The following is a 25,384-nucleotide window of genomic DNA, read 5'->3' on the forward strand; positions in this document are numbered from 1 at the left end:
CTGGTCGTTCAATTGCGCTTCTGTTTACGTTCTTCTGTCGTGATTCGGTTACAAACCTAACCAGCGCATAGTAAAATTCCGCTTCTGCTGAGAAAGTAGTCCCTCGATGATTCATGCGATGCAAGGTTAGTTTTATTTCTAACATTATTCTATCAACAGACATTTAAATCTATAGTCTGGCGTTATAATTGATTTACCTCGGGTGTACTGTGGAGTGGGTAAGACTATTTTTAATAGCAGGCTAGCATTGCCCGTTGCCGTGCGCTAGCCTAGCACGAGCGAACTCTGCAACTAGAAGGACTGAATGAAATGTGTTAAACTGTCTCCAGTGATATAGAATACCAATGCTCACTTGGGAATCAGGCCCTATGTCCAAAATTCCGAACTACCCCTTTAAAGAACAAACGGTACACGGTATAATTGGGTTGAACAGTTTATTTATCAACCAATAGGAATAGTTCACTGTGATCTGGTTGCGGTACAATGGCCGTACTTCAAACACCGTCATCACATAATAAAAGCCCGCCAGTGTAGAAAAGGAGGCTTGGAGAGGCGAGTATGGGTCTTCAGGCGGTCTGGGTTCAGGAGGCAGGGGGTCGTCTAATAGTTGCTCTGGTCCCGGTTCTGGTGGTTCCTGTAGCCGCCGTAGCCGCCACCACCACCGCCGTAGCCGCCACCGCCGCCACCCCCACGCTGATAGCCGCCCTGGTAGCCTCCCTTGTAGCCGCCCTGGTAGCCACCCTGGTTGCCGTCGCGGTTGCCTCCCTGGTTCCCGTCGCGGTTCCCATCGCGGTTCCCGTCGCGGTTCCCTCCCTGGTACCCGCCCCGGTAGCCGCCCTGGTAGCCGCCCTGGTTCCCGTCGCGGTTGCCTCCCTGGTTCCCGTCGCGGTTGCCTCCCTGGTACCCGCCCCGGTAGCCGCCCTGGTAGCCGCCGCCCCGCTGGCCGTCTGTCGGGAGACAGGAGAGAGGAGGAGGAGCGGAGGTTAGGCTCAGGGGTCAAACCCACTGTTGCTAGGCAACAAGCCCGGCCCAGACACTTCACCGCCGGCCGGATACTCGTGTGTGAGTGTGTGTGCGTACATATGTGTATTTGGTGAAAGAAGGAAACATCAGATGCGAGGTTAACTGGACTACGAGATGAGGAAGAGTTGACGGTGTCATGAGGAAGGAGGTGTGGCTTGTGATTAGCATAGAGAGCTAGCTTAGCATGGTGAGCACAGTGGGCGCGTGCGGCGCTGCGGGAAAATGAATCGGTAATTACCTCCACCCCGGTAACCACCCTGCCTCTGCTGGTAACCTCCTCGGTTTTCTGAAAAATTTAGTTAAAACAAGTTGAACACCTCGCTGGCGCAGTCACACACTCCCAACATCACACGCCAACATTCAGGAGCCAAGTCACAACCTTCCTGGTCATCAATTCATACAAATTCAGCATCCGAGCTCGCCGCTCAATTAGCAACCAAGCTACATGCAAAATAAGTGACAAATATATGCTATATTAGCCGCCAATTTAAACCAGCGTCCGAGCTGGTTCTCAGTTGTTTTGGGCGTCTGGTTTCACAGACCGTCTTCACGTACCTCTCTGGTAGCCTCCCTGCTTCTGTTGGTAGGAGCCCTTCTGGTCTGAAACACAGGTCACATTGATAGTCTTTAGAGTTATAGTAGCGGTGGTTTCTAGTGTGCCTGATGCTAGACTAGGTGTGTACAGGGTGTGGGCTCAAATACATAATAAGGACAATAGTTACTCATACAATCAGCATCTTTTATAATATAATGGTTAATTGTTGCTCCTACTCCATTTCAAAACCCACGTCAAACACTGCAGTACTCATGAGAGAGGTTGACTGCCGTGTGCGTCTCATGATATTAATGTGTGTGGAATATTTCATCATCCGGCCCGAAAGCTTTAAGCTCGTGGGCCTTTCATCTTTGGTCCGGCTCGTTGTGTGTTAAGGCCGAGTTATTGTTCCACGCTGACGCAAAGACCACGCAGTCGCGTCCACGCAGCCGCGAACCCGTTCTGGTTCCAAGTCGGGGTTACGTCAGCGGACCAATCACAGCCCTTGCTGCTGAGTGGCCTCGACTGATGGTTACAATACTTGGGAGGCGCACGTCAGGGACTCGAGGAGGGTCCGTGAACCCCCGCGCGTTGCGTCAACGTGGAACCATACCCGAGCCTTTAGCCCCTTGAGGCGGCCATGCCTGAGATAAGAGAGCCTCGCGGCCTCACCTCGGTTGAAGTAGCCTCCGTACACGCCCTGCTTGAGGTCGAACACGCGCTCGTTGTTCTCCACCAGCCCGCCCAGCTTCTCCGCCAGCTGCAACGCCATGTTCTGCAGGGAGGTGGGCTCAGTGCGGTGCATCACCACCGTCTGGGTGGGCTGGTCCAGAGACGCCTGGGGGGGGGACGCACACACACACACACACACACACACACACACACACACACACACACAGGCACACACACACACACACGATAAAGATCAGACATGATCCGATACCTCGCTTCTGAAACACTAATCAGATATTTAGTCAAGAATGATTTAAATATGGCGTTTGACTGACACACACCCACCCGTATCGATAACAGTAATCTGATATTTAGTCTAAAATCTAGCAGTGGTCATGAATATGGTCTTTGTCGGATATCTATACATATATATATGTATCCACTTTCTTTGATCTTGAGGAATTGGGAGCCTAAACCAATGCAGTGGTGCGACCCTTTACCATGAGCTCCTCGTTGATGATCATCTTGCTGATGATGGAGTGGACCATGGCCAGCTCCAGCTCAAACATCTCGGACAGAGTGCCCATGCTGGAACACAACACACAACACCGTCAGACCGCTGGACGCACAGCACCGTGCGGGCCAGGTGAGCTCAGAGGGGCCGCGCGGTTACCTGATGGAGTCGTACACGCTGCTGTACGTGAACAGGTAGGTCCTCAGCGACTCCTCCTGGATCTTCCTGCACGACAAACAAACAACAAACACTTTGAGCAGCTCCTTCAGCAGCCCGCTATGGGTGGACTGTAACGCGCGTTACTAGGAGCCTGTGGTTGCTAGGGGGGTGTCCCTCTCACCTGACGAGCATCTCCCTGACGCACTGGGTCTCGGGGAACAGGTCCCACACCTTGCTGTTCATCTTCTCGTTGATGATGAACGAGTGGCAGGTGCGCCAGTCGCCCATCTTCATGGCCTTACTGGCGGCCACCACGTGCTCCCTCATGCTCTCTGGGGGGCCTGGGGGGGGGGGGGGGGGGGGGGGGGGGAGAGGTTAGGACCAGGCGGCAAGGACCAGGGGGCAAGGACCAGGGGGCAAGGACCAGGGGGCAAGGACCAGGGGAGTACCAGGAGTGGAAAATAGGGCTGGGCGATTAATCTCATTTTGATCGCGATTCGATTTGAGCGTCAAACGATCACAAAATTAACATAATCGAGTAAAAAAAAAAGAGATATGTCTATATATTTTTTTATGTTTTATAGAAAGGGCAGAACAGCCAGATACATATCTGTATATCAATATAGATTGGAACATTTTCTTTTTGACCATTTTGTGTATTTTTTAAGGTGACTTTTCAAAGTTCTGACTTACATTTTTTTGGCATGCTGGATAAATACAACACGTCTTCAAACTCAAAAACAATCGTTTGAATAATCGTGATCTCAATATCGACCAAAATAATGGTGATTATGATGTCTCCCATAACCGAGCCGCCCTAGTAGGGAAGGCGTCCCGTGTGGTCCCTCAGTGGGGAGGACCCAGAGCGCCGCGTGGTCAGAGAGGCGGGAGGCGGCGGGCTCACCGAGCAGCGGCTGTCTCTCCCCCACTCGGAGCTGGTGGTGGAACTGTTTGCTGATCATGCGTCGCCGGGCGTCAAACTCGTGCGCCGCCATGTAGGGGATCTCCAGCAACATGGCCGACACCAGGTACACGCACTCCAGCAGCTCCAGGTTTATGTGCATGTGGAACGGCACCTGGAGACACAGGGGTCACGTTTCAGCGCCGTAGGACACTTTAATATACACATCTGGGGGCGAATGTAGGGCCCTGTTAAGTACCCACAATGCACCATGAGAGAAGTGCACAACTGCTATGCACTTATCCGCGCATTACTTCCCACTGCGCACAGCGGTTTGCACTGAGCACAGAAACGTTCTGAATTCCCCGTAAACTTAAATCGCATGCTAGTGTTCGTTATATCTTGAATTAGGGAACTAGTGGACCAATTACAACGAGGCCTTAGTCTGGTTCGTCTAACCAGCAGGAAGCAGCTAGGGTGTGTGTGTCTGTGTGTGTCTGTGTGTGTCTGTGTGTGTGTGTGTGTGTGTGTGTGTGTGTGTGTGTGTGTGTGTGTGTGTGTGTGTGTGTGTGTGTGTGTGTGTGTGTGTGTGTGTGTGTGTGTGTGTGTGTGTGTGTGTGTGTGTGTGTGTGTGTGTGTGTGTGTGTGTGTGTGTGTGTGTGTGTGTGTGTGTGTGTGTGGGGTGACTCCCACCTGTCTCCTCTTCTCGATCTTCTCCTGCTCTGCGTTCCTCTCCTGCATGTTCCTCATCAGCAGGCCCTGTCCCAGCAGCTCCTTGGCGCGGCCGGACGACTGGATGTCGAGCAGGGCGTTGTGGGCGTCCTTGATCATGCCCTGGCGGAAGGCGCAGATCCCCAGCTGCACCATGGTTCTATTGTACAGGATCTGGATGAGACACACGGGTTAGGGCTTGGTTACCTGTACAGGTGTGAGTGCAGCAGGTTACCTGTACAGGTGTGAGTGCAGCAGGTTACCTGTACAGGTGTGAGTGCAGCAGGTTACCTGTACAGGTGTGAGTGCAGCAGGTTACCTGTACAGGTGTGAGTGCAGCAGGTTACCTGTACAGGTGTGAGTGCAGCAGGTTACCTGTACAGGTGTGAGTGCAGCAGGTTACCTGTACAGGTGTGAGTGCAGTAGGTTACCTGTACAGGTGTGAGTGCAGTAGGTTACCTGTACAGGTGTGAGTGCAGTAGGTTACCTGTACAGGTGGGGGTGTAATGCTAAACCTTTCAAAGGTGAGCAATAAGCAGTTAACCTGTACCGACAGGTGTAGACTAGAACCACAGTTCAACCAGAATTTACCTGTACAGGTATGGAGATTTACCCGCAAAGATGTAAATGCAGTGGTTTACTTTTACAGGTGGGTGCGTAGCGGTTTATCTGTAGCGACGAGTGTAAGTGTTTACCTGCACAGGTAATCCGCTAAACTAACCTGTAGTGGTTTACCTGCACAGGTAATCCGCTAAACTAACCTGTAGTGGTTTACCTGTACACGTAATCCGCTAAACTAACCTGTAGTGGTTTACCTGTACAGGTAATCCGCTAAACTAACCTGTAGTGGTTTACCTGCACAGGTAATCCGCTAAACTAACCTGTAGTGGTTTACCTGTACAGGTAATCCGCTAAACTAACCTGTAGTGGTTTACCTGTACAGGTAATCCGCTAAACTAACCTGTAGTGGTTTACCTGTACAGGTAATCCGCTAAACTAACCTGTAGTGGTTTACCTGTACAGGTAATCCGCTAAACTAACCTGTAGTGGTTTACCTGTACAGGTAATCCGCTAAACTAACCTGTAGCGGTTTACCTGTACAGGTAATCCGCTAAACTAACCTGTAGTGGTTTACCTGTACAGGTAATCCGCTAGACCGGGGGTTCTCAAAGTTTTGACAGCTGAGGGCTAATTTAGGAACCCAAAATTTGACTGGTGGCCGCCAAAGAAAAAAAAAAAAATCAGGCGGGAAACGCCGTCAGCATCCCAGTGGTGGAAAAAAATAACATTGCACCGTGGACCTCTGGGAGGGAGGTCAAGTGAGGTCTAAATCACAACACTGAGGTTCATCCTTTCAAAGTAATGTACAGTCGGATTAAAACTAACAAATAACAGGATTTAATTGAAAGCTAGAGAGTCGACTTTTCTTTCTATTTATTTTTGTTTAAATTAATATTGATGCAATAAGTATAATGTATATATATTTTTTTTTTTACTTACATCTGTAAGTCATTGCGGGCCGGCAGGAATGTTTCTGCGGGCCGCCATTGGCCCGCGGGCCGCACTTTGAGAACCAATCCGCTAGTCTAACCCGTAGCGGTCAGTATGGTCTTACTCCGTAGCCTAGCCAGTAGCGGTTAGTATGGTCTTACTCCGTAGCCTAGCCTGCAGTGGTTAGTATGGTCTTACTCTGTAGCCTAGCCTGCAGTGGTTAGTATGGTCTTACTCCGTAGCCTAGCCTGCAGTGGTCAGTATGGTCTTACTCCGTAGCCTAGCCTGCAGTGGTCAGTATGGTCTTACTCCGTAGCCTAGCCTGCAGCGGTCAGTATGGTCTTACTCCGTAGCCTAGCCTGCAGCGGTCAGTATGGTCTTACTCCGTAGCCTAGCCTGCAGCGGTCAGCGCGTCTCACCTGTACGGGCGGGTCGGCGTGCTGGATGTTGTCCTGCAGGTGGCTCATGAGCATGAGGTCGCGGGCCTGGTACCAGCGGGAGTGCAGTGCGTGGTGGTAGATGTGGCAGAGGATGGCGCAGGTCCTGATGCGGTCGGTGCGGTCCTTGGCGTAGATGAACTTGCAGAGGCGGTCCATGATGAAGGCACTGTCCTCGCCCTCGCTCTCCTCCTGGTCCTGCTCAGACTTCACAAGGCAAGGTCGTAGGTCAAAGTCAACTTTGTTCTCATTGGCTAAATATGGACCACATGCAGAGGAATGGAAATCGCGATTATCTCCTAACCACGTCCCTGTCCCCGTGTTCCGTTTATATTCAGGAGATCCCCAGCGTTTGAAATAACACTTGATTAACCAGGTGTTAACTTCTATTTACGTTCAGTAACCTCTGCCGGTAGGTCCAGTTGTATTTCTGAATTCCTTATTCATTAGCCTGGGGATGACACATGTTGATGTGTCGCGAGTTTGCAGAGGAATTCTACTCTGTGCTTGGAAATCGAAAAACTAACGGAGAGATTCCGGAATACTACGCAGTTGGGAAGTGGCCAGTCTACCTGATCACAGTTCAAAGTGTAAATCACATCAAAATAACCATAAGACACAAAATATATCAATGTTTTCATGAACAGAACATTAAGGCGGCCACATGAACACAGGCCAGGTTGGTCTCGAACGCCACCGGAAGAACACGGCTGTTTGGACACAGACCCCCCCCCTCACCTTGGTCTCTGCCACCAGGCCGAGGCTGCGTCGGTGGGCCTTGTAGTCAAACTTGTAGTAGGTGTGCATGATGCGGCGCAGGTAGATGCGGCACACCTCCTCCGTGCTGCCCTTGGTCTCCAGGTAGGACAGCAGGCGGTCGATGATGCCGCACACGTGCCCCTCGTCCTTCAGGTTGTCCACGTACTCTGCGCACGCAAACACAGTCACAGTCGTCTTCAGCGTGGAGGTCACAGGGTGAAGCACCAAATCCCTTTTTACACTTCAGGACTGCCCGCAGAACGCGTGTTATGTTAATTCAGGGGTTTTCCGTCAGATGGGTGGGGGGGTGCACTCTTTCACAGATGGACCATTTATGCTTATTTTCATGCAGTCTGTCAGACTGTTGCCTTGCAGCCTGATCTATACACGTGAATGAAGAGTAAATTAAGTTTAGATAATTTTATACTTTTGTATAATATTTTAAATGATCTTAGTTAAGGCGGCTGGCGTGTGTTGCTTAGGCAGGCGCCTAAGCTGTGAAGTGCTGCGGGAAACCCTGCAGTTGAAAACGGATAGTAATACCGTGACGATATTCACGACTGTTGGATCGTATTTCTTTTGAAAGGTGCAGGCAGCAGTTGCTGAACCAGGGTTTTACCAGAGTGTGTTTCAGAGTGACTGGGGAGTCCGTCATGGAACACAATGTTGAATGGGGGTCAGAGAGGAGGAGTGAGTCGGCCGTACCTTGGGAATGGGGGTCCGTGTTCTGCATGATCTTGGTGAACTCCTCGTCCATTCTCTCCACGAGCGTCAGGATACACCCTCGCACCCTGAAGGGCTGCAACACAAAAGGCAGATTACGTCTCTGTTCGCTAAAAACATTTTCTGATGGTAGAGATAATATTCCAGGTTACTAAATTACCTGATCCGATTGGCTCGTTACGTTGATTTACAGTTCATTTAATGAACAGCTCTGATTGGTGACATCATAGACCAGGTAAGTAAGCAGATCGTTCTGATTGGTACCTGTGACTCGATTATGGCCAGGTTCTCGCTGTCCTCGGCGATGTTCTCCCCGATGAAGATGTTGCTGTTTTCAAACAGGATGTCCAACAGCTCATCGATGCACTCCAAACACTTCTTCCACATGTCCGCCTGCAGGGAGAAGAAGGTCCATGAGGATACCGCCGCGAGTGCAACGCGTCACCCCCCCCCCACAGCTCCATGAAGCAGCGGCCGAGTGCCCCGTGAAGTTACCTTCATGAAAGCGGCCAGGTTGGGGTTGTAGTCGTAGAGGGAGGCGATGATGTTGAACTTGATCTTGACCAGGATGCCTTGGCCCAGGTTGTGCTCGCCTGAGATACCAGCCAGCAGGTGGAGCAGCTCGATCTGGGCCGCTCTGGAACCAGGAGAACCAGGGTTAGAACCAGGGGGAGAACCACCAGACCCAGGCTGGGAACCAAGAGCCTACCGGTTGGGAGCGGGGGTTACCTTACCTGTCAGTTCCCTTCTTTCCTCTGGCCTGCAGGATCTCGTTGAGCTTCTTCACCACCACGGTCGTGTTGATCTCGGTTCCCTTGGCGAACATCTTGGGCTATTCCTGCCAAACAGGCAGAAGCGTTGAGACAGGAAATCCTCATCGTACCACCTAGACTAGTCTAGAGTTTACCAGTAATTATTTAATCTAATCTTTCTATATTGGATTTAGAATTACAAGACTGAAAACAAACAAGTTGATACGCAAATGTTAGAGACACAGACTCATCCATTTCGATTGAATTTGAGGCGACATAGACAACGTTGTTCTAAAAGGAGGTGTTGAGCTCTTCATACGTGACCATTCAATTAAGCTAATCGAGTCTAAAACATGTCTAAACATGTTACATCACTACAGAGGGTAGTCTCCCGCACCTTTACCAGAGGAACGCCGCCCTTGACTTTCTCCCAGCCGCCCTCGCCCTCCTCGCCGGCCTCCTCCTCCGCCTCCTCCTCCTCTAGACGCTCCTTCTTCTGCTTCTTCTTCCTCTGCTCCCGCTTCTTGTCCAGACCCTTCTCTCCCTCCTGGGTCCTAGGAGGCAGGGTACACACACACACCCTGGTTAACACACAGCCTCCTCTTACCCCCAGTCAGTCTCACACGGGGGTCCACCCGTATGTGATGGGTGGACCCCCGTCCCGATGCGATACAGATTATCTCCTCCCTCAGCCTAAACTGATGACCAATACGGCCTGCCGATTGTCTTGAGACGATACTTGGAGCCGATACTGCTTTTGCTCCCTCAATTGACATCGTAAAAATGACACAATGATGATTACAAATCCCAATTTGAAAAGGGAACAGTCATTGAACTGTCTGCAAATCATGCCACGGGAAAAAAGAATAATAAATAAATAATAATCTGCGAATGTGTATCGGCCGCTACACTTAAAAAAAACGCAAATATCGGCCGGCCGGCCGGCTAGTCTTATAGGTCTGTTTACACCCGTTAGCACGCAGGCTTTAGCCGTTAGCACGCAGGCTTTAGCACTCATACTCACTTCTTGAGGAAACGGCAGGCGAGCGATGAGCTCTTTCCCTCTCCATCTTCGGAGCTCGAACTGCCGCTGTCCTCCGAGTCCTCACCCCAGTCTTCATCGTCCTCATCATCACTTGATGAAGCCTCATCCTGAGGAAGAGTTCAGTATTAGTGTATATTATACGTGTGTGCGTGTGCGTGCATGCGTGCTTGTGTGCGTGTCCTCACCCCAGAACCCTTGGCCCCCTTAAGGAACTTGTTGGCCTCGGGTACGGCCTCCTTCTTCAGGAAGTTCTTGGCTGTCATGCCCTCTCCTCCCTCCTCCTCATCATCACTACTACCCGAAGAAGAGCCTGGAGCACAGCAGGAAGTCATCACACAGTGAACACCCCGTCACAATGAAGGCTACACCCATTTATTTTACGAATATACTTTGAATCTGAAACGTATGAATAAAAGGAACACCTTTTGATGAAAACTTCCCAGTCCACATCAATATTAAAGTATCTAAACATTAAACTCACCCGATTCCTCCGCCTCTTTCTCCTCTTCCTCATCGGCGGACTCTTGGGGATTCTAGGAGAGAGAGAGAGAGAGAGAGAGAGGAGGGGGGGGGGTGAGTGAGGGTCTTACGGCCATCCAGCAGAGCATGTGGTAGTGGTAGTGGTTCCTGTACCTCTTTGTAGGCAGCGATCTCCGTCTCGTAGTCGCGGTTGTACTTGCGGATCTTCTGCCGCAGGGAGCTCAGAGACTTGGCGTTGTTCTTGTTCATCTTCTTCTTGCCCTCCTTGTCCTCCCACAGCTGGAAGGAAGTGACATCACAACACATCAGTACTCTGGTCCAAGACCGATAAGGATGAAAAGGCCAGCATGCTTAAAACATCCCTTAATGTATGGATGCCATTCAGCAACTAATCTGGTTGAGGTCAACTAAAATGGTTAACTAACCTAGCTGAGGTAGTCCTCTAGTTATCTACCATGGTTGCGGTGGTCCTCTCGTTAACCTTAAGTGTTAATTCAGCTGGTTGATGAAGTATTCTAGCAAACTAACCTGGTTGAGGTAGTCCTCAAAAAAACAAACCTGCTGAGGGCTAACTAGCCTGGTTGAGGTAGTCCTCCAGTAGACTAACCTGGTTGAGGTAGTCCTCCAGTAAACTAACTTGGTTGAGGCAGTCCTCAAGCTAACTAACTTGGTTGAGGCAGTCCTCAAGCTAACTAACTTGGTTGAGGCAGTCCTCAAGCTAACTAACTTGGTTGAGGCAGTCCTCAAGCTAACTAACTTGGTTGAGGTAACCCTCTGGCTTACTAACTTGGTTGAGGTAACCCTCTGGCTTACTAACCTGGTTAAGGTAATCCTCTAGCTAACTATCCTGGTTGAGGTAATCCTCTAAATAACTAACCTGGTTAAGGTAATCCTATAGCTAACTATCCTGGTTGAGGTAATCCTCTAAATAACTAACCTGGTTAAGGTAGTCCTCGAGGTCAGCCAGCAGGCGGATGTAGAAGGGGGGCACCCCCTCCTTGTCCACTATAGTTTTACTCTTGAGGAACGCTCGACACAGCTGATCAAACTCCTCCAGGCACTTCGCCATGTCTCGGATCTTCATGGCGTTCCGGATGGTCTTGATCAGGTTGGTCAGCTCCTCGAACCTGGCCACAGTTACACAACATCGGGTCAACACACCAGTCACTGATTCAACATACTGCAATGGCTTATAAACTGAAAGGAAGTTCTGAGTTAATACGAACAACCATCAATTGTTACGGTTTGGTTGGATGTAGACTGAGCACCTTGCATTGTTTGTTATGGCAGCGTTTCCCAGCTGATGGAGTTCACAGGTTAACAGACACTTTCTCATGGTCCACTCACCTCTTGTCCTTGGCACTGCGAACAACCCTCTTGGTGTCCTCCTCATCATCGCTAAGCAACAGCGACCTGGAGGGGTGGACAACATACGGTTGAGATCAATCCACTACCAACAAGGCCTGGTATGTCAGATACTGGCCAATGTTCAGAGTCTAGTTGGACAGATATACTTGTAAACAGGTACAGGTATTGATTGGGGAGGTGGCCTGGTTACGCCTAACAGCCTGAAGTGTATGACACCGCTTTAAAAACACAGGTACTACTCACTGCCTGAAGTTGGGTCCCGATGTTTTGGGGGTGATCTCGTCCGCAGACGAGGATTCCTCCGACTCGCTGTCGGAGCCGGTGGCGAAGAACCGCGACATGTCTCCAGGGGGGGGCTGATCTGGAGGACCCGACACAGTACGTTAGTTACATGTTTTCACTAAGCACACCGATACTAATCAACAGGTAACGCAACAACGATAGGTCAAAGTTTTTGTTTCTTTTTGTATATGCTACCGCTATATGACCGCTTCAGTACTATCTTGATCTCATCATCCACATGCTAACAACCCGCTATCGCTAGCCAGCATTACATGCTAACAACATGCTACAATTACGCGACGCCGGCTAACCATCGGCACTGACAGCTGGTTCACCGGATTATGATGTCGTCATATTTCGCTCAGAGCCAAAGCTTTACGTATGGCAGTACTTCAGTAAAGACGTATAGTCCTAAGAAGCTACTGTTATATTAAGGCTGTTTATCAGCCGTGTGTACCACACCGGCCAGACCTAGAGGATGTGGCGCGGAGCTAATGCTAGCATGCCGCTACCGCTACCACCACGGGGGTAGACCAGGGCCTTCCCATATGCCGGGGCGAACCTCCCCAACACACGCACCCGACGCCCACAATTCCAGCCACGGGTTCCCGGGGACTTACCTAGGTCCTTATGGAAATAGTTCTGTGGTGTACGAGGTCAGTTTTGTACGTTTTATAATCCAGGTTTGCGATTGACGGCCGCAACTGAAAGCGTGCAGAGCCGCGTAGGACACTGGCGAATGAAAAGGAAGTGGCTCCGGATCCGCCGCCGATCTGGTGTGGAGTAGGAGGGTGGCAGTGGTGCTGCCGCCTAGCGGATACTTTATGAATATTTACGATTGAACCGTTTGAGACCTTACGTGTTGGACCAAAACAGTCCAAAGCAAAAAAAAAAAATCAGATGAAAATGAATTGAAGGCCCATTTATTGCCAAGCAAAAATCATGTTACGAATCTCACAATTCTTCAAATCATTTTGTGTCGCTATAATGATGAGGCTCTAATCTTGGTACCACCCCTGGAACATCCTAAACTACACCCGCCCCCCGTTTAGAATCAGATTTAGGAGCAGTGTTTATCTAGTGCTGCTTAGTTAAACAAACTGGAGAAACCGGACTTCAGTGCGGGGAGGATGCACTTCAAGCCCATACAGATGCATTACACTCCAATTATGTTTTATCAGTACTTCTTTGACACTGTACACAAACCAAATTACTTTTGTTTCAAGATCCCTTTAATTCATGATTGAGTACCGAACAATTAGTCCATGACAACCACTAAAGCGACAGACAGAAATGGCTTTTAAAAATGTTTATTAAACCATTTAAAACAGACTATTATTAACAGTACAATCAAGAACATTAAAATATATTTTTGAACAATTAAATCACGTACAAAAATTCAAATTACAACGAAAACAAAGATGACTAGAATTAAAAAAAGATGGCCCATTTCAGGCTGGCTTCGTCAGCTCCTCAAGCTGTGGCCTCTAGCTGCCGCGTGTTGGCCCCTGGTTGCTGTGTTGGGGGCCCTGGGGGCCTTGTTGAGGCCGCTGGCTGCTGGCTGGAGAAGAAGGCTAGTCTTTTCCAGACCTCCTTGAGCGTCCGGCGTGGCAGCCATGACAGCTGCTGTGTTAAAAGGGTTTGGTTCCTCGCCACGGCGTCTTCGCTCAGTCTACAAGAGGACCAAAACAACAACACGTTTCCCTTCCAGTTGCCACGGGCGATGGCCGCTGCATTTTAACGACAAGTGTGACCGTGTATATAATCGATAATCCCCGACAGACGAGTATCAATACGTTTAAAGTAGTGTGAGGGTTAGGGTTCAGGGGGCCCCCGGGGGTCCGACTATCGGGGGTCAAGGGGTGCCTACCTGCTCAGGGAGGAGGGCTGATTCTGGAAGACAAACATGTCCTTGGAGTGCTGTTGGCGTGAAGACCGGAGAACCGCCACCTTAAACAAACAAGCATTGAATTACGTTTTGGGTCAGTCCAGACCGATGGAATACAGACCTAAAACCACCGTTTAGGTTAAAGTAGCGCATGTGCTTTGTTGAAATTAATTAATTAAAAGAAGACAGCTGTATGATGATGAGAACAAGGAGATCTGCTGACGTACAGAATCCATCTGGATGCAGAAGTTGCTACTTCCTCCGAACACGACCACCTGGTCGCCCGCGCCACGACACGCAGAGTGACACACCCTGGGAGGGATGGAGCATCAGCTGATTGGTTGGAAAGGTTATTCCTGCGTGGGCTTGTGGGGAAATCACTTCAAGGTCCCATGACATGCCACCGGGTGTGATTGTGATTAGCCGTTGCAAGCCGTTTTGAAAATCTGCCTCTTCTGACATCACAAGTGGGTGTGTCCACCTCGATGTGTGCTGGGTAGATCAGCCTACTGGCCTGCCCGGTGAACTGTAGCAAACGTTGCTCATCTATCCATCATACATCTAGGTGGACTCACACTCACACCTGGTGGCATGTCATGGGACCTTTCAGGCATGAACGGTATTTTCCGGTGTGGTCTGCCTTTGTACCTGGGCTTGTCGTGGTGTGGATGATCGGTTCTCTCCATCCACTCCTTCGTCAGTGTGTCAAACTGCCAGGCGTCACCTTAGAAAGGAACACAGGTTCACGGCTCGCTGTACACCATTCTCCTTACTACACAGCATGTTTCCAAAGAGATTGATCATTTGACACAACCAAATCTTTTATTGATTTTAAATGATTTAGTTGCTGCCGCTGCAGCAAAGAAAAAGTCTGACACATTCTCCAGTTGCAAAAAAAATGTACGTAGCAACGGCCTGCTGTTGGAATTCCATTATTGACCAATCAGAATAGAGCATTCAAAAAAGCTTGGAAAACCTTTACAGCCAGACTTACTGCGCCCTCTGGTTTTGTCGACGCCCACTTCGTTGGCCCCGAAGCCTCCGTACAGGAGGAGGGTGTGGTCAGACGTGGGCGTGAGCGTGTGCATGGAGCGACCAATGGGCACACGCGATGGGCAGACGTCACTGGGCGGAGCGAGACACAGAAAGAGCATCAGCTTCAGTGTTCCTCATGAAGCGGACATGATTGATCATTGAGAGACGGGGGGACGGGGGGGACGGGGGGACGGGGTTACTAGCATGTCCAGGTCCAGGTGTCCAGATCCAGACAGTACAGGTCGATATCCTTGGAGTCCTGTTCATAAACACACCATTGTCAGTAAAGTCAAGACACATTCCGACACATCAACAGTGGTGTGGACTCATTTGGTAGGAGTGCCCCCCCCCCCCCAGATTACCCTAGGGGGGCACTGGACCACCACAGTTTAGTTTATAGGATGCTGGAGAGAATGCCTATTTTCTTAAACAAACAAAATAATAATTACGAGAATCAGTTACCAAACTGGAAACATAAAAAAATATATACATAAAAAAAACATTAAGTAGTTCAAATAAAAATAAAAACGTTTAGAAATTTGTTCGAATCCTAACAACTGCCCGATTCAGTTAATGGGTTATCCAGTGGATATGGATAATGGACAACCCAGTCACCCATCTCCCTCAAACAAATGACTCACCAGGCCTCCACAGACAAAGCCTCTGTTCCCCAGGACAGCAACAGCATGGCAGCCCCGAGGGGGGGGGGCGGGGCCCTGGGGGGGGAACGAGGACCGAGGGAAGGGGTCAAAGGTTAATGCAGCGTTCCTAAACCTGTGAGTCGGGGTACCAACTCCTTCGCTGGGACAGCGATAACACGCATGAGTTGTACAAAGGTATGGGGGGCGGCAGAGTCAAGCACTGCGAGGCCTTCGAGGAGACGGTGGGCTACGGTGGGCCACGGTGGGCCACGGTGGGCCACGGTGGGCCACGGTGGGCCACGGTGGGCTACGGTGGGCCACGGTGGGCCACGGTGGGCCACGGTGGGCTACGGTGGGCCACGGTGGGCCACGGTGGGCTACGGTGGGCCACGGTGGGCCACGGTGGGCCACGGTGGGCCACGGTGGGCCACGGTGGGCCACGGTGGGCTACGGTGGGCCACGGTGGGCCACGGTGGGCCACGGTGGGCCACGGTGGGCTACGGTGGGCCACGGTGGGCCACGGTGGGCCACGGTGGGCTACGGTGGGCCACGGTGGGCCACGGTGGGCCACGGTGGGCCACGGTGGGCTGCGTCGGGCGTGGACGATGCACACCTGCGTCTCTGGCATGCTCCAGGTGTTGGTTTGCGTGTCGAAGACGTTCACTTCGTTGTTCCAACCCCAACACCGGAAATATGTTGGCCCGATCGCCGACTGAGGGAAGAACAGTGACACCGGTTGCCAAGCAACCCATAGAAAATATGATGATTCCATGAACCACTTTTACAGGCATACACATCTTTATTTACATATTATATGCAAATGTATATTGCCTGGCCCCCCTAGGGTCATCTGGGGGGGGCACTCCAACTAAATGAGCCCCCACCACTGTTGGTGTCGGAATATACAGTTGACTTTTAGGGATTTTATTTTCCATTAACCATCACAAATGTAACGAAGGATTTTCCCCAGGATCAATAGTCATCCGAATACGCAGACAAGAAAAATGTTATACCGGCAGCTAATAGAGTTCTAAAAGGCGTTCTACTACTGACCAATGGGAAAGTAATTCTGGATGCTAGTGCTACCAAACCATCCGTCCACCAGCCTGGAGCAGCAGCCGGGTCCAGGCTGCTGGTCCAGGCTGCTGCTCCAGGCTGCTGCTCCAGGCTGCTGGTCCAGTCCGCTGCTCCAGGCTGCTGGTCCAGCAGCCTGGACCAGCAGCCTGGACCAGCGGACTGCGGGGGGGGGGGGGGCAGTTCCACCGCCGTCCTGCTGAAGAGGAGGTGAAGGTGTGTTTGTTTACCCAGGACGTTTCCTCCACGACGAAGCTCTGCGCCGACGTGTTCCTCACCTCCTGGATGGTCTTGCAGCCGTAGCCCCCGAAGTAAATCAGCCTGTCGCCATGGAAACAACCTTTATTATGGGATGCAAAGAAACCGTGCACACGCATGCACTGGCAGAGTGTCGATCACTAGGATACATCGTAGATGGGTAGGGTACATCCTTTGTAGATTCCCTATATTTCCGAAACTCGACATTCTGACCTGTCTTTGTGGACCCAGCAGGAGTGTTTGTTTCGGGGCGAAGGCGTAGTTCCATTGGTGTCAGTTTTCCGCCTCCAGGTATAGCATTCCTCCGTCAAATCCACACTGAAAAACTACAAACACCACAACACTGAAAACCGTAACGCAACCCTTGGTTCACGGACAAAAGTACAAATACAAAACACAGTTCCCTGGAATACCAATACCACACAAAAAACAACAACACTTGAAGCAATGAGCAAACAAAAGATTCCCGGTCCCCAGTCGCCCAGTGCCAGGACATCGCTCTCACAGCCATCAGGGTCTGATGTCAACCGGCCAGGTGGGGTCATCAGGTGGCAGAGCCTCACCTGGTTGGTGTAGCCCATGGGGTCGCAGCCGGCGAAGACGTACAGCGAACCGTTGAGGAAAGAACCGCAAGGCCCAGACAACTCTGAGGGCGCGTCACCCCCGATCGCCCGGCACACCCTGAGAGAGAGAGAGAGCGAGAGAGCGAGAGAGCGAGAGAGCGAGAGTTAAATATACACAGATAACGTTTCATGCATTTGTTTATGTCAATGCAGAGCTTTTACTAGCCACATTGAAAGGTACTCCACTAAGCCTGTATATGTATTTATTACTATACAATGCATGGCATTGAGCATGCAGGTAATAACCTAATTAATCTACCTACCCAACCTATACCATGATCATCTTCAAATACACCAGCCTCTACCCTGACCACAAGGTTTTAAACTTGGGAATCTCAGCTTTTTGGGAGAACGTTGGGAGACCTTGTTTCCATCTGCGATAACGGTCTGTAGTAGTGGCCCTCACGTCAGCCTGATGATATGAATTATGATAATCTCACCACTCTCCGCTGTCAAGATCACATTCCCAGATCTCTCCAGAAGGCAGGATCAAGTCTACCCCTGCTGCCACCTGACAACACAAGAATCCAGTATTAAACATATTTAACAAACACATTTCTGCATCAATGCCATGTTTGCGATCAGATCTGGCCACCTGATCACAAAGTAAACACAAGCCCGATAATCAAGTAGAATACAAAGCTGAACAAACACCTGCGTGGGTGGGTCTCTCTCAACTCAACATAATGAATCATAATATTTAGTTGCCTTCTGCCCCCCCCCCAAATTAAATAGCTACTCTCCAATATGTATTTGAACATAGGTTTATGCTTAGTTTGATCTGATCTCAGGGCTGGACTGGCCATCGGCCCTACGGGGCACTTACCCGGGGGGCCGACGACAGTAGGCCTAGACCCATCTTTTTTCTTATCTTCTTTTATTTTCATTTTGTTGTCCGACAGCCACAACCCAATTACAGGCCAAACCGGCTGGTGGATGAGCTCATACGTCATTTGTGTTTTTTAGTTAACCGAGGCCGTACGCAGACATGGCTCAGCGCACTGCTTGTCCCGCGGCCACACAGTAGCCCGACTACGACACTGCTACCCCTCCTATTTTCCCGATTGGCACACAGTAATCTTTCATGCCCTGATGAAGGCCTACAATGGCCGAAACATGTTGGCAACTTTTTAAGAATTATATTATGAAATAGCCTATTTATTAAATCTTTTTAAACTTTAATACGAGTGCCTTGGTCAGCTTTATCTTTTTAGAAACTATGTTTTTTGTATACTAAATAGTACCCTCACACTTACTGATTCACTTAATCAGAACTGCGCCGTAGCCCTCCAATCTTAACGGCCAAAGTAATGTTGGAAACAAGTGAGGGCCCAGTGCTGCCGCCGCCCTATCTGTTAACGCTTTCTCCCTTCTTTTTTTTTTTTCTTCTTGCAGTCGAGACCAGTTTAACACTTCTAATACAATCCCCTCTACTTTGGGAGATCTTCCTAACATCTGAATGTAAAATGCATTTTGTGGAAGATCTTGATATGATAACTGCTCAGCTCAGAGTCAGTCCTAACTCTTCTGACATAAACAAAGCCTTATTGTTTCACTAAACAGCTGGGAAGTATGTTTAGATGTACCCCTCCTCAAACTTTACCAGGAATCTTTACCAGTTCAGGGTCGCATTATATCTTCCCCATTCCCCATAAAGCAAGATATCCATGGTTACCTGGTAGCCTCCCCACACGTAGAGGATGTAGTCGTCTATGAACGCCGTGTGGTTGCTCCTCTCCGGGGGGCTCTCGGACGCGTGCAGCCGTTCCATCTTGGAAGAAGCGCTCAGCGGGCTTGAGCTGGTCCCAGCCTTCTGTCTCTAGACGGGCTGAAGTATGGAAGAGCTGGAGCTCAGGAGATTGGGAGTTATTGTGTTTGTACGAGAGCGATAGTAGCCTGCTGCCTCAGGTTACTTGGTTTCAGTCTACGGGACAAAGGCGCAGGAACGTGAGCTAACGCGTTGGACAGGATTTGAGGAATTACATTCTTCTCCTCCTCCTTATTAAGACACTTGAGTTTTAGCGAAAGCGATGATGATGATGGGCGCCCTCGCTACAGTCCTGTCCTTAAAGACTCACACAGGTGACAGCTGTGCCCCTCCTCCTATCACCGTGTTATCCCGCACGACGTCATTATTGAAAACGCGGTGTGATTGGATGCGTCTCCTCGCTCAATAAATTGACGGGGCGCAGGTATGGAGGATTTATGTTAAAAGCATTTATTGTTATAATAACAGCAACCTACTGTACAAATGCAGTATGTAGAAAACTGACCATTCATAAACACAAAGTACACACACCAAAATCCAACTTCCAAACGCTTTATTTGACTTCATCACCATTGCCATGTAAGGACTAATATAAATGTGATGAGATTGATTAAAAAAACATTAATATCCTGAGCCTAGTTGTTTTGGCAGAGTTAAGATTCAAGCGCTGACCGTTACCCCAGGTTGACCGTTACCCCAGGTTATCTCCGCATGCATCTCCCAACACCACAACCACCAATCATAAAGAGGTTAAAACCGTAGTTATCAGCATGTTTTCATGTGATCATATATCACATGAATGAAAGCCGTGTGCAAGGGACCCTAAGCGTCCCTTTAAGAAGAGGGTCCCTTTAACAGTCATGCTTCAGTACAAAAGAGCGACACGTCAGACCTAGTTCTACGTTTAAAATATTTTAAAATCACAAAATCCGTTATATTCTGTTTAAATTCATATACATTCAACACATGGTGTTCCGAATATTTTCATTAAGACCCAATGGAGATGACTAAATTATAAACAGACAAGACAAACCGTGACCTCCGTTCACACAGCACACGCCGTCTGGCATGCGGTGTGAACGGAGGTCATGGTTTGTCTTGTGTGGTGTGAATGGGAGTGCTGGTTCAGATAAGGAAGGCACAATGCCACCCAGAAGAAGGTCACCTGCCTCAGGTTCAGGACCACAACTCTGTAAGCACAGGCCGGAACCAGAATGGTCCTTCAAACTTAAGAGCAACAATGGTGATGAGGAAACGTTGGATTAGCATTTCAAATGTCCTTGGCAAATCATCCTTGGCACCGACATTCCGTTCTCCGTGGGCTCTCTGGTGGTTAGGAGCTCTGGAAGAGTGCGGGAGCGCTCGCGTACCCGGGACCACGGCAACAGCACCAAGCCCCGCTGTGATGTAGCCCAAGGGGGATGAAGCTGGCCCCCGGTGGGGCCTAACCCATGGGTTGGTAGAGCTGGCCCACAGCCTAGCATGGCTACATTGGAGAGTGGCATAGGGTAGCTGCAGTGGGGTATGGCTTAAACAAAGCCCTGCGTAGCTACAGTGTAGCATAGCCTGGCTACAGGAAAGCGTAGCTAAGATGTGGTATGGCTTTAACATAGCCCAATGAAGCTACAGTGTAGCATAGCCTGGCTACAGAAAAGCGTAGCCAAGATGTGGTATGGCTTCAACATAGCCCAATGAAGCTACAGTGTAGCATAGCCTGGCTAAAGCATAGCAAAGCTTAGTCTAGCTACAGTACAGGTGTGGTTACTATGTACCCCAGCTACAGCATGGGGTAGCTACCATGTAGCGTAGCATAGCGGCAGTGCGGCACCGCTTAAAGGTAGCGTAGCTAGTGTGTGGTGTGGTGATGGCGAAGAGAGCACTTCAAGTATACCGCCTGACTTCCGAATTGCTTCCAGTCTTCAGAATTGCACTTGAGGTTCCCCCATGTAAGAAATAAATAATGGATCTGAATCATTCTGCTTCCGTCTGACCCGGGGTGGGCGTTCCTGGCCCGGCCGTCTGCCTCGGGTTGGATCTGCCCCGGTCAGGTGTGCCTGGTTCAGCCCTGACCCTGTGTGGGTCCAGGTGAGGGGGTGTGGTCAGTCCTGGAGGTCTCTCTCCAGGTACTTCCTGAAGCGGAGGCAGCGGGGGCAGGAGGAGGAGCCCAGTTTACAGGTAGCGTGGAACACAGCCTTACACTCTCCACACCTGGAACACAGACCCGTCACCGTCACTTTCACCAAATGACATCACTATCACAACATAAATACCATCACACCATGACATCACTATCACACCATGACATCACTATCACAACATTAATGCCACCACACCATGACATCACTATCACACCATGACATCACTATCACACCATGACATCACTATCACACCATGACATCACTATCACACCATGACATCACTATCACACCATGACATCACTATCACACCATGACATCACTATCACACCATGACATCACTATCACACCATGACATCACTATCACAACATAAATACCACCACACCATGACATCACTATCACAACATTAATACCATCACACCATGACATCACTATCACAACATAAATACCATCACACCATGACATCACTATCACACCATGACATCACTATCACACCATGACATCACTATCACACCATGACATCACTATCACACCATGACATCACTATCACAACATTAATGCCATCACACCATGACATCACTATCACAACATTAATACCACCACACCATGACATCACTATCACAACATAAATACCACCACACCATGACATCACTATCACACCATGACATCACTATCACACCATGACATCACTATCACAACATTAATACCACCACACCATGACATCACTATCACACCATTAACACTATCACAACATTAACACTATCACAACATGACATCCTTATCCAATAGTAATAATGACAATATGACAATGACAATAATTCTGTTAACATTACAGGAAGACTGAAAGGGAAGCAGACGGTGTGTTTGGGCTGTACGGTCGCCCACCCACCTGCTGGTGCTGTCCAGCTGGAAGGGGAAGATGATGTCATCGGCATGGCAGATCTGGCAGATGAAGCCTCGCTGGGAGCAAAGGTCACACTGGTGCACATGCTCAGAGCACACCTGGACCAGCGACGACAGGTAGGCTGAATACTGGCCCTCGGCTATCTACACACACACACACACACACACACACACACACACACACACACACACACACACACACACACACACACACACACACACACACACACACACACACACACACACACACACACACACACACACACACACACACACACACACACACACACACACACGATAGGGTCCGGATGAGGTGGCAGGGACGGTGTGAGGGGCGACATCATCAACGAATACACCAGATCATCAAAGGGAGGTCAAATACAGTCAGTCAAGTGAACAGATCAATCAGGTAAGGCCAGTAGGTGACAGGTGAGGACAGGTGAGGGCAGGTGAGTCATGGTACCTGGCGGAGGTCCCTCACACTGTAGAGCTGACTGGACTCCAGCAGGTAACTGCGTGCCTCTATCCTGAACACCAGACCATAAAAATATAGAGAAACACGTTTAAAACTATCACAGGTCAACCTCGTTATCACCTTAGCTATTATAGGACAACCGTAGCTTCCATTCATTTCTGCTCTTAGTTATGAGCAATAAGCTGCATGCAATTTAAGCAGTGTATTGTTTTTCTTTCAGTGCAGGGCCAGGTGAATGACATCAGAGCTACGGGGGAAGGGAAGTGACATACATGGCCGGATCAAAGGTGTCATTGCTACCTGGCCAGGTGAGTGACGTCATGGTAACCTGGCCAGGTGAGTGCCGTCATAGTAACCATGACGGCACTCCTACCATGATGGCACTCCTATTAGTGCCGTCATGGTTACCTGGCCAGGTGAGTGATGTCATTGCTACCTGGCCAGGTGAGTGCCATCATGGTAACCATGGCGGCAATCCTACCATGATGGCACTCCTATTAGTGCCGTCATGGTTATCTGGCCAGGTGAGTGATGTCAAGGTTACCTGGCCAGGTGAGTGATGTCAAGGTTACCTGGCCAGGTGAGTGATGTTAATGCTACCTGACCAGGTGAATGATATCATGGATACCTGGCCAGGTGAGTGATATCATGGGTTCCTGGCCAGGTGAGTGATGTCATGTCTACCTGGCCAGGTGAGTGATATCATGTGTACCTGGCCAGGTGAGTGATGTCATGGGTTCCTGGCCAGGTGAGTGATGTCATTGGTACCTGGCCAGGTGAGTGATGTCATGTCTACCTGGCCAGGTGAGTGATGTCATGTGTACCTGGCCAGGTGAGTGATGTCATGGGTACCTGGCCAGGTGAGTGATGTCATGGGTACCTGGCCAGGTGAGTGATGTCATGGGTACCTGGCCAGGTGAGTGTTGTCATGGGTACCTGGCCAGGTGAGTGATGTCATGGGTACCTGGCCAGGTGAGTGATGTCATGGGTACCTGGCCAGGTGAGTGTTGTCATGGGTACCTGGCCAGGTGAGTGATGTCATGGGTACCTGGCCAGGTGAGTGTTGTCATGGGTACCTGGCCAGGTGAGTGATGTCATGGGTACCTGGCCAGGTGAGTGATGTCATGGGTACCTGGCCAGGTGAGTGATGTCATGGGTACCTGGCCAGGTGAGTGATGTCATGGGTACCTGGCCAGGTGTGTGATGTCATGGGTACCTGGCCAGGTGAGTGATGTCATGGGTACCTGGCCAGGAGGGTCTTGCGGGCCCCGCTGCGGCAGGCTGACAGGTAGTCTCCCAGCGAACACAGCGCCAGCCTCAGCTGGTGCACCTGGGCCATGGGCTGAGCGTGGCCCAGCAGCCCCGGGTTGAGCTGCCCCAGGTTGAGGAGGGGTTCATCTTCCACCTGGCCCATGAGCCCGAGGACCCGCCGGCACACCTGCAACGCACATACAGGCTGACTGTGTAGTAGGGCTGCTCCATTGTGGGAGAGAATCATCATCACCCTTATTTTGGTCAATATTGAGATCACGGTTATTCAAATGATTATTTTTGAGTTGAAAACATGCAATATTCATGATTTCTCTCCAAAAAAACCTTTTTAATTGAGGACTTTGAAATTTCTCCTTAAATTTTTTTACAAAAACAATGTGCTGATACGTGTCCAGCTGTTCTATACAACATTCAATGAATAAAATAAATATTCAAAGAAATAATTATTATTTCGATCAAAATTAGATCAATCTCCCAGTCCTACTGTATGTAAACATACGCACATAGTAACACATGGTCACTTTGAGGAAGACACAGGAAGCCACACACACACCCCTCTTGCCGCCTTACCTGTCGGGGAGTGAGGTCCCAGTTGTGGACCATGCGGGAGGGGATGATGCTCAGGTCACCATGGTGACAGGAGTCACAGTAGTACCGGCCGGAGAAGTCACACAGCCGCGCTTTGGCCAGGGACAGACCAATCTGCCGGGGGCAACCTGCACACAGACACAGTCAAATGGACGCGCACACAGAAATACACATATTCAAATACACACACAAAAAGAGACACTTATGCCGCTTTTCCACCGCACATGTAGCTCGACTCGACACGACTCGACACGACACGACTCGACACGGTAGCAGCACGGGTGCTTTTCCACCGCAAATAGTACCTCCTGGACGTGGGCGGGGTCGGCTGCGCGAAAGGGCCGTGACGTATTTTTGTACGCGACGCAAACAAGACCTACGCAACCCACACATGGACAGAACCCACATAACAACAATGGAGGACATCGATAACATTACTATTATTAGCTGGCATGTTGAAGAAGTGGAATATGTTGGCTGCGGCGCTGCTATGGCTGTTACCTGCATGGTTGCCATGTCGCTCTCGTGACTTCGTCACACTCTCTGGCCAATCAGTGGCCGGCCGTCTGCCGACGTCACCTTTTAGCTTCGGCTCAGCCGCTTGGAACCTAGAGCGAGGCGGTACTAGAAAAAGCAGCCACTTCAGGTACCAGGTACCATGTTTTCGCGGTGGAAACGCAAAAAATGCGAGCTGAGTCGAGTCGAGTCGTGTCGAGCTGGTACCATGCGGTGGAAAAGCGGCATTATAATCACAAAAACACACACTCTGATTTGCCTGCTCACCTGCACAGGTGAAGCCCTGAGCGTCCAGGCCGACGTGCGCGGGCACGCTGAACATCTGCTCCAGCATCCCCCCGTCCTCCTTCAGCGC

At 50.1% G+C, this 25,384-nt stretch overlaps 3 protein-coding genes across 5 annotated transcripts in view; all 3 read right to left on the reverse strand.

The window, feature by feature from the left end:
* Positions 1-420: 420 nt before the first annotated feature.
* Positions 421-12,631, reverse strand: eif3c (eukaryotic translation initiation factor 3, subunit C). 2 transcript variants are annotated; one of them, XM_060037419.1, is made up of 24 exons: positions 12,473-12,631; positions 11,814-11,931; positions 11,550-11,615; positions 11,140-11,329; positions 10,356-10,481; positions 10,204-10,255; positions 9,908-10,032; positions 9,702-9,829; positions 9,081-9,231; positions 8,660-8,757; positions 8,421-8,562; positions 8,190-8,318; positions 7,908-8,001; positions 7,182-7,369; positions 6,426-6,650; positions 4,498-4,689; positions 3,808-3,979; positions 3,085-3,244; positions 2,904-2,969; positions 2,731-2,818; positions 2,231-2,396; positions 1,579-1,623; positions 1,262-1,309; positions 421-947 (listed from the first exon to the last, which is right to left on the reverse strand). In XM_060037419.1, exons 2-24 carry the CDS (start codon positions 11,909-11,911, stop codon positions 601-603), a joined length of 3,096 nt encoding a protein of 1,031 aa, XP_059893402.1. In that variant the 5' UTR covers positions 11,912-11,931; positions 12,473-12,631; the 3' UTR covers positions 421-600. The 2 variants fall into 2 exon arrangements, with proteins under 2 accessions (XP_059893402.1, XP_059893401.1); XM_060037418.1 differs by having other exon boundaries at positions 9,075-9,231.
* A 515-nt stretch (positions 12,632-13,146) lies between these two features.
* LOC132446913 (kelch domain-containing protein 1-like) lies at positions 13,147-19,467 on the reverse strand. Its single transcript, XM_060037505.1, has 13 exons — positions 19,047-19,467; positions 17,812-17,882; positions 17,312-17,429; positions 16,962-17,074; positions 16,721-16,811; positions 16,030-16,128; positions 15,417-15,491; positions 14,976-15,034; positions 14,735-14,865; positions 14,389-14,464; positions 13,968-14,052; positions 13,723-13,802; positions 13,147-13,524 (listed from the first exon to the last, which is right to left on the reverse strand). The coding sequence occupies exons 1-13, from the start codon at positions 19,140-19,142 to the stop codon at positions 13,326-13,328; spliced, it is 1,293 nt and encodes a 430-aa protein (XP_059893488.1). The 5' UTR covers positions 19,143-19,467; the 3' UTR covers positions 13,147-13,325.
* A 210-nt stretch (positions 19,468-19,677) lies between these two features.
* The window catches only part of plekhm1 (pleckstrin homology domain containing, family M (with RUN domain) member 1), a 14,146-nt gene continuing 8,439 nt past the window's right edge, over positions 19,678-25,384 (reverse strand). For both annotated transcript variants that reach the window (XM_060037408.1, XM_060037407.1), the window contains exons 7-12: positions 25,297-25,384; positions 24,496-24,641; positions 23,898-24,091; positions 22,642-22,705; positions 22,165-22,322; positions 19,678-21,347 (exon numbers count right to left, since the gene is read on the reverse strand). The exon at positions 25,297-25,384 is cut by the window's right edge and continues 950 nt beyond it. In XM_060037408.1, coding sequence (XP_059893391.1) covers positions 21,239-21,347; positions 22,165-22,322; positions 22,642-22,705; positions 23,898-24,091; positions 24,496-24,641; positions 25,297-25,384 — 759 coding nt within the window. In that variant the 3' untranslated portion in view covers positions 19,678-21,238. The remainder of the gene's footprint in view (positions 21,348-22,164; positions 22,323-22,641; positions 22,706-23,897; positions 24,092-24,495; positions 24,642-25,296) is intronic.

The sequence above is a fragment of the Gadus macrocephalus genome, chromosome 18, assembly GCF_031168955.1.
Source record: "Gadus macrocephalus chromosome 18, ASM3116895v1".
Taxonomy (NCBI): domain Eukaryota; kingdom Metazoa; phylum Chordata; class Actinopteri; order Gadiformes; family Gadidae; genus Gadus; species Gadus macrocephalus.